This window comes from Ranitomeya imitator, chromosome 4 (assembly GCF_032444005.1).
Source record: "Ranitomeya imitator isolate aRanImi1 chromosome 4, aRanImi1.pri, whole genome shotgun sequence".
In the NCBI taxonomy this organism is placed as follows: Eukaryota; Metazoa; Chordata; class Amphibia; order Anura; family Dendrobatidae; genus Ranitomeya; species Ranitomeya imitator.
Window position 1 is genome coordinate 10,202,769 of NC_091285.1, and position 12,187 is coordinate 10,214,955.

At 46.7% G+C, this 12,187-nt stretch overlaps 1 protein-coding gene across 3 annotated transcripts in view; it reads right to left on the reverse strand.

The window, feature by feature from the left end:
• Positions 1 to 11,868, reverse strand: part of IQSEC3 (IQ motif and Sec7 domain ArfGEF 3) — an 82,560-nt gene extending 70,692 nt beyond the window's left edge. For all 3 annotated transcript variants that reach the window (XM_069762981.1, XM_069762980.1, XM_069762978.1), the window contains exon 1: positions 11,457 to 11,868. In XM_069762981.1, coding sequence (XP_069619082.1) covers positions 11,457 to 11,839 — 383 coding nt within the window. In that variant the 5' untranslated portion in view covers positions 11,840 to 11,868. The remainder of the gene's footprint in view (positions 1 to 11,456) is intronic.
• Positions 11,869 to 12,187: the final 319 nt, after the last annotated feature.

Below are 12,187 nucleotides of genomic sequence, written 5' to 3' on the forward strand. Positions count from 1 at the left end.
TCACCATATAACCAGTACAGCCCCATACTATCACCATATAACCAGTACACCCCATACTATCACCATATAACCAGTACAGCCCCATACTATCACCATATAACCAATACACCCCATACTATCACCACATAACCAGTACACCCCATACTATCACCATATAACCACTACACCCCATACTATCACCATATAACCAGTACAGCCACATACTATCACCATATAACCAATACACCCCATACTATCACCACATAACCAGTACACCCCATACTATCACCATATAACCACTACACCCCATACTATCACCATATAACCAGTACACCCCATACTATCACCATATAACCAGTACAGCCACATACTATCACCATATAACCAGTACACCCCATACTATCACCATATAGCCAGTACACCCCATACTATCACCATATAACCAGTACACCCCATACTATCACCATATAACCAGTACAGCCACATACTATCACCATATAACCAATACACCCCATACTATCACCACATAACCAGTACACCCCATACTATCACCATATAACCAGTACAGTCCCATACTATCACCATATAACCAGTACAGCCCCATACTATCACTATATAACCAGTACACCCTTCATACCATCACCATATAACCAGTACACTCCCATACTATCACCATATAACCAGTACACCCCTCATACCATCACCATATAACCAGTACAGCCCCATACTATCACCATATAACCAGTACAGCCCCATATTATCACCATAACCAGTACAGCCCCATACCATCACGATATAACCAGTACAGCCCCATACCATCACCATATAACCAGTACAGCCCCATACTATCACCATATAACCAGTACAGCCCCATACTATCACCATATAACCAGTACAGCCCCATACCATCACCATATAACCAGTACAGCCACATACCATCACCATATAACCAGTACAGCCCCATACCATCACCATATAACCAGTACAGCCCCATACCATCACATATAACCAGTACACCCCTCATACTATCACCATATAACCAGTATAGCCCCATACTATCACCATATAACCAGTACAGCCCCATATTATCACCATAACCAGTACAGCCCCATACCATCACGATATAACCAGTACAGCCCCATACCATCACCATATAACCAGTACAGCCCCATACTATCACCATATAACCAGTACAGCCCCATACTATCACCATATAACCAGTACAGCCCCATACCATCACCATATAACCAGTACAGCCACATACCATCACCATATAACCAGTACAGCCCCATACCATCACCATATAACCAGTACAGCCCCATACCATCACATATAACCAGTACACCCCTCATACTATCACCATATAACCAGTATAGCCCCATACTATCACCATATAACCAGTACAGCCCCATACTATCACCATATAACCAGTACAGCCCCATACCATCACCATATAACCAGTACAGCCCCATACTATCACCATATAACCAGTACAGCCCCATACTATCACCATATAACCAGTACAGCCCCAAACCATCACATATAACCAATACACCCCATACTATCACCACATAACCAGTACACCCCATACTATCACCATATAACCAGTACAGTCCCATACTATCACCATATAACCAGTACAGCCCCATACTATCACTATATAACCAGTACACCCTTCATACCATCACCATATAACCAGTACACTCCCATACTATCACCATATAACCAGTACACCCCTCATACCATCACCATATAACCAGTACAGCCCCATACTATCACCATATAACCAGTACAGCCCCATATTATCACCATAACCAGTACAGCCCCATACCATCACGATATAACCAGTACAGCCCCATACCATCACCATATAACCAGTACAGCCCCATACTATCACCATATAACCAGTACAGCCCCATACTATCACCATATAACCAGTACAGCCCCATACCATCACCATATAACCAGTACAGCCACATACCATCACCATATAACCAGTACAGCCCCATACCATCACCATATAACCAGTACAGCCCCATACCATCACATATAACCAGTACACCCCTCATACTATCACCATATAACCAGTATAGCCCCATACTATCACCATATAACCAGTACAGCCCCATACTATCACCATATAACCAGTACAGCCCCATACCATCACCATATAACCAGTACAGCCCCATACCATCACCATATAACCAGTACAGCCCCATACTATCACCATATAACCAGTACAGCCCCATACTATCACCATATAACCAGTACAGCCCCAAACCATCACATATAACCAGTACACCCCATACTATCACCATATAACCAGTACAGCCCCATACCATCACATATAACCAGTACAGCCCCATACTATCACCATATAACCAGTACAGCCCCATACCATCACATATAACCAGTACACCCCTCATACTATCACCATATAACCAGTATAGCCCCATACTATCACCATATAACCAGTACATCCCATACCATCACCATATAACCAGTACAGCCCCATACCATCACCATATAACCAGTACAGCCCCATACCATCACCATATAACCAGTACAGCCACATACCATCACCATATAACCAGTACAGCCCCATACCATCACATATAACCAGTACACCCCTCATACTATCACCATATAACCAGTATAGCCCCATACTATCACCATATAACCAGTACAGCCCCATACTATCACCATATAACCAGTACAGCCCCATACCATCACCATATAACCAGTACAGCCCCATACCATCACCATATAACCAGTACAGCCCCATACTATCACCATATAACCAGTACAGCCCCATACTATCACCATATAACCAGTACAGCCCCATACCATCACATATAACCAGTACACCCCTCATACTATCACCATATAACCAGTATAGCCCCATACTATCACCATATAACCAGTACAGCCCCATACTATCACCATATAACCAGTACAGCCCCATACCATCACCATATAACCAGTACAGCCCCATACTATCACCATATAACCAGTACAGCCCCATACCATCACATATAACCAGTACACCCCATACTATCACCATATAACCAGTACAGCCCCATACCATCACATATAACCAGTACAGCCCCATACTATCACCATATAACCAGTACAGCCCCATACCATCACCATATAACCAGTACAGCCCCATACTATCACCATATAACCAGTACACCCCATACTATCACCATATAACCAATACACCCCATACTATCACCATATAACCAGTACACCCCATACTATCACTATATAACCAGTACAGCCCCATACCATCACATATAACCAGTACAGCCCCATACTATCACCATATAACCAGTACAGCCCCATACCATCACATATAACCAGTACACCCCTCATACTATCACCATATAACCAGTATAGCCCCATACTATCACCATATAACCAGTACAGCCCCATACTATCACCATATAACCAGTACACCCCATACTATCACCATATAACCAGTACAGCCCCATACCATCACCATATAACCAGTACAGCCCCATACCATCACCATATAACCAGTACAGCCCCATACCATCACCATATAACCAGTACAGCCCCATACCATCACCATATAACCAGTACAGTCCCATACTATCACCATATAACCAGTACAGCCCCATACCATCACCATATAACCAGTACAGCCACATACTATCACCATATAACCAGTACAGCCCCATACTATCACCATATAACCAGTACAGCCCCATACCATCACCATATAACCAGTACAGCCCCATACCATCACCATATAACCAGTACAGCCCCATACCATCACCATATAACCAGTACAGCCCCATACCATCACCATATAACCAGTACAGCCACATACTATCACCATATAACCAGTACAGCCACATACTATCACCATATAACCAGTACAGCTCCATACTATCACCATATAACCAGTACACCCCATACTATCACCATATAACCAGTACAGCCCCATACTATCACCATATAACCAGTACACCCCATACTATCACCATATAACCAGTACACCCCTCATACTATCACCATATCACCAGTACAGCCCCATACCATCACCATATAACCAGTACAGTCCCATACTATCACCATATAACCAGTACACCCCATACCATCACCATATAACCAGTACAGCCCCATACCATCACCATATAACCAGTACAGCCACATACTATCACCATATAACCAGTACAGCTCCATACTATCACCATATAACCAGTACAGCCCCATACCATCACCATATAACCAGTACAGCCCCATACCATCACCATATAACCAGTACAGTCCCATACTATCACCATATAACCAGTACATCCCATACTATCACCATATAACCAGTATAGCCCCATACTATCACCATATAACCAGTACAGCCCCATACTATCACCATATAACCAGTACACCCCTCATACTATCACCATATAACCAGTATAGCCCCATACTATCACCATATAACCAGTACACCCCATACTATCACCATATCACCAGTACAGCCCCATACTATCACCATATAACCAGTACAGCCCCATACCATCACCATATAACCAGTACAGCCCCATACTATCACCATATAACCAGTACAGCCCCATACCATCACCATATAACCAGTACATCCCATACCATCACCATATAACCAGTACAGCCCCATACCATCACCATATAACCAGTACATCCCATACCATCACCATATAACCAGTACAGCCCCATACCATCACCATATAACCAGTACATCCCATACCATCACCATATAACCAGTACAGCCCCATACCATCACCATATAACCAGTACAGCCCCATACCATCACCATATAACCAGTACAGCCCCATACCATCACCATATAACCAGTACATCCCATACTATCACCATATAACCAGTACAGCCCCATACTATCACCATATAACCAGTACAGCCCCATACTATCACCATATAACCAGTACAGCCCCATACCATCACCATATAACCAGTACAGTCCCATACTATCACCATATAACCAGTACAGCCCCATACCATCACCATATAACCAGTACAGCCCCATACTATCACCATATAACCAGTGCACCCCATACTATCACCATATAACCAGTACACCCCATACTATCACCATATCACCAGTACAGCCCCATACTATCACCATATAACCAGTACAGCCCCATACCATCACCATATAACCAGTACATCCCATACCATCACCATATAACCAGTACAGCCCCATACTATCACCATATAACCAGTACAGCCCCATACTATCACCATATAACTAGTACACCCCTCATACTATCACCATATAACCAGTGCACCCCATACTATCACCATATAACCAGTACACCCCATACTATCACCATATCACCAGTACAGCCCCATACTATCACCATATAACCAGTACAGCCCCATACCATCACCATATAACCAGTACAGCCCCATACTATCACCATATAACCAGTACAGCCCCATACCATCACCATATAACCAGTACAGCCCCATACTATCACCATATAACCAGTACAGCCCCATACCATCACCATATAACCAGTGCACCCCATACCATCACCATATAACCAGTGCACCCCATACTATCACCATATCACCAGTACAGCCCCATACTATCACCATATCACCAGTACAGCCCCATACTATCACCATATAACCAGTACAGCCCCATACTATCACCATATAACCAGTACAGCCCCATACTATCACCATATAACCAGTACAGCCCCATACCATCACCATATAACCAGTACATCCCATACCATCACCATATAACCAGTACAGCCCCATACCATCACCATATAACCAGTACAGCCCCATACTATCACCATATAACCAGTACAGCCCCATACCATCACCATATAACCAGTACATCCCATACCATCACCATATAACCAGTACAGCCCCATACCATCACCATATAACCAGTACAGCCCCATACCATCACCATATAACCAGTACATCCCATACCATCACCATATAACCAGTACACCCCATACCATCACCATATAACCAGTACACCCCATACCATCACCATATAACCAGTACAGCCCCATACCATCACCATATAACCAGTACAGCCCCATACCATCACCATATAACCAGTGCACCCCATACCATCACCATATAACCAGTGCACCCCATACTATCACCATATCACCAGTACAGCCCCATACTATCACCATATCACCAGTACAGCCCCATACTATCACCATATAACCAGTACAGCCCCATACTATCACCATATAACCAGTACAGCCCCATACTATCACCATATAACCAGTACAGCCCCATACCATCACCATATAACCAGTACATCCCATACCATCACCATATAACCAGTACAGCCCCATACCATCACCATATAACCAGTACAGCCCCATACTATCACCATATAACCAGTACAGCCCCATACCATCACCATATAACCAGTACATCCCATACCATCACCATATAACCAGTACAGCCCCATACCATCACCATATAACCAGTACAGCCCCATACCATCACCATATAACCAGTACATCCCATACCATCACCATATAACCAGTACACCCCATACCATCACCATATAACCAGTACACCCCATACCATCACCATATAACCAGTACAGCCCCATACCATCACCATATAACCAGTACATCCCATACCATCACCATATAACCAGTACAGCCCCATACCATCACCATATAACCAGTACATCCCATACCATCACCATATAACCAGTACACCCCATACCATCACCATATAACCAGTACACCCCATACCATCACCATATAACCAGTACAGCCCCATACCATCACCATATAACCAGTACAGCCCCATACCATCACCATATAACCAGTACAGCCCCATACCATCACCATATAACCAGTACAGCCCCATACCATCACCATATAACCAGTACAGCCCCATACCATCACCATATAACCAGTACAGCCCCATACCATCACCATATAACCAGTACAGCCCCATACCATCACCATATAACCAGTACAGCCCCATACCATCACCATATAACCAGTACAGCCCCATACCATCACCATATAACCAGTACAGCCCCATACCATCACCATATAACCAGTACAGCCCCATACCATCACCATATAACCAGTACAGCCCCATACCATCACCATATAACCAGTACAGCCCCATACCATCACCATATAACCAGTACAGCCCCATACCATCACCATATAACCAGTACAGCCCCATACCATCACCATATAACCAGTACAGCCCCATACCATCACCATATAACCAGTACAGCCCCATACCATCACCATATAACCAGTACAGCCCCATACCATCACCATATAACCAGTACAGCCCCATACCATCACCATATAACCAGTACAGCCCCATACCATCACCATATAACCAGTACAGCCCCATACCATCACCATATAACCAGTACAGCCCCATACCATCACCATATAACCAGTACAGCCCCATACCATCACCATATAACCAGTACACCCCTCCAGCGACCTCTGGGACCAGCACGCTCCTGTAGCCGTTTCCCACAATCCTCACACATCCAGATTCTCCGCATGTAGAGCTGCACCATCCCTCCCATCATCCATCCTGTGATCCTGGTGCAGAGATGACCCAACGAGCAGCACAGAGAATATAGGAGATGAGGACGTTATTACACCGCAGCGGAGCGGACGGGGGGCACATAATAAAATGGGGAGGGGGCGACAACGTGTCTTTCTCTGTCAAGGTGAGATTATGACAGTGCCAAGAGGGGGTGGGCACAGCTGGTATGAGGGATCCGAACCTAGATGAGCTGCACAGGTCACCCTGAGACACTGACAGCAGCGCCGTGACCACCCGACCTCCCTGTAATGTGTAACCCCCTGGGGAGCAGGGACCCTCACATCCCTCCCCCCATGGAAGCTACAGAACTACAGGCACTGGCACTGCATGGGTTAATAGTAAAGAAGGAGATCTAAGAATAGCTAAAATGAGAACCCCCATGTGGGCACCTCGGCACGCCATTTCTTCAGGTACTATAAGACCAAGCATGTTGTGCATGATTGGGGTTCTACATTTCAGGCAGTGAGCACCTGACCCTGCAGGATTCCTTCAGATGGAAAGTGTGCAGGAGCAAAATGTACTTGTTATACAGTGCCACAACAGATGGAGCGCCCAAAGGATGCCTACTGCCATGCCAAGGCTTAGCCTGCAGATATAAAGGATCAGAGGCTGGCATATGCCCGGGTGGCACTAACTGCAATAAATACGACAGACCAGAACATGGATCAGTAAGGTAAACTCAACATAAATGCCATCACAAAAACAAGGCAAAGTGAGGAGGGGGGGAAGGAGAGCCCATGGCCGTACCCTAAAATATAGCCATACCCAGGAAGCTTCTCCTGTACACAAATGCTATAGAGGGCATCTACTATATAATTGTCTAAGGGTCACTTCCGTCTGTCTGTCTGTCCTAGCTGCCGCGACCAATCAGTGACGGCCACAGTCCGATTAGTCCCTCCCCTACTCTCACTGCCCGGCGCCCGCTCCGTAATCCCCTCCACTCACCGCTCAGACAGGGTTAATGGCAGCGGTAACGGCCCGCGGTGTAACGCACTCCGTTACAGCTGCTATTAAAGGGAACCTGTCACCTGAATTTGGCGGGACCAGTTTTGGGTCATATGGGCGGAGTTTTCAGGTGTTTGATTCACCCTTTCCTTACCCGCTGGCTGCATGCTGGCCGGAATATTGGATTGAAGTTCATTCTCTGTCCTCCGTAGTACACGCCTGCGCAAAGCAAGATTACCTTGCACAGGCATGTACTACGGAGGACAGAGAATGAACTTCAATCCAATATTGCGGCCAGCATGCAGCCAGTGGGTAAGGAAAGGGTGAATCAAAAACCCAAAAACTCCGCCCATATGACCCAAAATTGGTCCCGCCAAATTCAGGTGACAGGTTCCCTTTAACCCTGTGTGTCCCCAACTATTTACAATTAATGCTGCCTATGCAGCATCAATAGTAAAAATGTGTCATGTTAAAAATAATAAAAAAAACCTCCGATACCCTCTGCCGCCTTTGCCGCTCCTCGCGACGCTCCCGCGACCGCTCCATTGCAAACAGCAGTTTCCGGTCCCAGGGCTGGTGTGCGACAAGGACCTGCCGTGACGTCATGGTCATGTGACTGCGACGTCATCACAGGTCCTGCTCATACCAGCCCTGGGACCGGAAGCTGCAGCTTGCAATGGAGCGGTCCCGGGGGCGTCCAGAGGAGCGGAAAAGGCGGTGGATGGTAAGTATAGCAGGACTTCAACGGGCCTTCGGAAGGTGAGTATATGTTTATTTTTTTTTTAAGTCTCTATACTACGTGGCTCTGTGCTGTATACTCCGTCGCTGGGCAATATCGCTGGGCAATATACTACGTGGCTGGACAATATACTCTGTCGCTGTGCAATATACTACGTGACTGGGCAATATACTATGTGGCTAGACAATATACTCTGTCGCTGTGCAATATATTACGTGACTGGGCAATATACTACGTGGCTGGGCAATATACTACGTGGCTGGGCAATATACTACGTGGCTGGGCAATATACTACGTGACTGGGCAATACACTACGTCGCTGGGCAATATACTACGTGGGCTGTGCAATATACTACGTGCCTGGGCAATATACTACGTGATTGGGCAATATACTACGTGATTGGGCAATATACTACGTGACTGGGCAATATACTACGTGGCTGGGCAATATACTACGTCACTGGGCAATATACTACGTCACTGGGCAATATACTCCGTGGCTGGGCAATATACTACGTCACTGGGCAATATACTACGTGGCTGGGCAATATACTACGTCACTGGGCAATATACTACGTCACTGGGCAATATACTCCGTGGCTGGGCAATATACTACGTCACTGGGCAATATACTACGTGGCTGGGCAATATACTACGTCACTGGGCAATATACTACGTCACTGGGCAATATACTACGTCACTGGGCAATATACTACGTGGCTGGGCAATATACTACGTGGCTCTGCTATATACTATGTGGCTGGGCAATATACTACGTCACTGGGCAATGTACTACGTGGCTGGGCAATATACTACGTGACTAGGCAATATACTACGTGGGCTGTGCAATATACTACGTGGGCTGTGCAATATAATACGTAGACATGCATTTTCTAGAATACCCGATGTGTTAGAATCGGGCCACCATCTAGTCTAATTATAACAACCATATAGAGGCATCAAAGGATGGCAGATGGGGGAGAGAAGAACCCATCGATGCACCCCAAATACCCTGATACAGACTCATCACCGGGAAGCTTCAACTGCACATGAACCCTAGAGAAGCAAACTAGTTATACCAATCTTGGAGAGGGTAACTAATCATACCAACCCATAGAGGTCATCAGAGAACAAAAGCAGAAACAAGTCAGAGAAGCAAGGGGAGCCCATCTCTGTACTCTAATATAAAGCTATCACGGGAAGCTTCTACTATACGTGAATCACTTAGAGGCTATGTAATTTTACTAACCCTAGAGAGGTCAATTATACCAACTCTAGAGATAGTAACTAATAATAACCCATAGAGAGCATCAGAGAACAAAAGCAGGTGGGGGAAAGGGTGGAGCCCATTGTGGTACCCTAATTACCCTGTTACAGAGTCAAGTTTCTGCTTGAACTGTAGAGAGTGCAAATAACTATACCAACCATATATAGGGCAACTAATTATAGCAACCCCATAGAGATCATCAGAAAAAGATGGGGTATAGGAGACATAACATTGACATATCCTAAAAAAACTTGATAGCGAGACTTCACCAGGAAGCTTCTACTATAGCAGCCCATTGATGGCATAAGAAAAATAAGGCAAATGGGTGTATTAGGAGAGCCCACCGCTGTATCCTTAATACCCCACTATACAGTCATCATTGAAAAGCTTCTACTGTATATGAATCCTATAGAGGTCAACTAATTGTATCTGCCCTATAAAGGGCACCCAAACCCTAGAGAGGGCAGATAACTATAACAACATCATAGGGGGCATCAGAGAAAGAAGTTATATGGAGGTAAGAGGAGAGCCCTTCGTTGTACCCTTAATACCAAGACATGGAGTCATGGAAGGGAAGCTTCTTCTATACATAAGCCCAAAAGACGGCAAGTAATAAGAACAAACCTATAAAGGGAGATGAAACCCTAGATAGGGCACCAAATGTACCAACCCCATAAAAGGCGTGAGGCAGATGGGGGAAGAGAGGAGCCCATGGCTGTACCCTAAATATCCTGATGTTGTATACATGACCCTAGAGTGGGCAACTAATGTCAACCCCACAGGGGCAGCGGCATCTATAGATCCTACTTATACCGACCCTATAGAGGGCATCATAGGCAGCAGGCAGATGGGCACCCTAAACATGGCAGGGCTCCCCTACACATGGCACCGCACACACATCCCGGAGGACTCGGTACTCACTCGGCTTTCCTCCCCAGGATGGCCTTGCACAGGGTCTGCGGCTTGTGCAGCTGCGGGGAGCTCCGGGGCGCTGCGCTCTGTCCGGACTCCGGCTCGCTGCTCGGGGCGGGCGCAGGGTGCTGATGCGCCGGGGACTGCGCCTGGCCGTGCGCCGGGCTCTCGGGGGCGCTCTGCGGCGCCGGGTTGGGGCTGTGCTGCGCCGCCTGGTGCAGGTCCCGGAGGCTCCGGTTCTCGGTGCCCAGCTGGTCCAGCCTCCGCTCCAGCTCGTCGATGCGCTGCCGCTGGGTGTGGATGAGGCTCTGCTGGTTCTGCACGATGCTGGTCAGCTCCCGCAGGTAGAGCACGGCGCGGACCGGGTTCTCCAGGAGATTCTCCATCATCATCCCGGGACCCGGACACACTGACAGCGGACACGAAGCTGCTGCTGCCGGCGGCGGCGGGAGGAGGCGGAGGAGGCCGGGCCAGTGCGAGCACGGCGGGTTATATAACGGGGAGGAGGCAGCGCGGCCCGACCCCCAGATACGGTGTATACAGACCCCCAAATACAGTATATACCGACCCCCAGATACAGTGTATACAGACCCCAGATACAGTGTATACAGACCCCAGATACAGTGTATACAGACCCCCAGATACAGTGTATACCGACCCCAGATACAGTGTATACCGACCCCCAGATACAGTGTATACCGACCCCCAGATACAGTGTATACCGACCCCAGATACAGTGT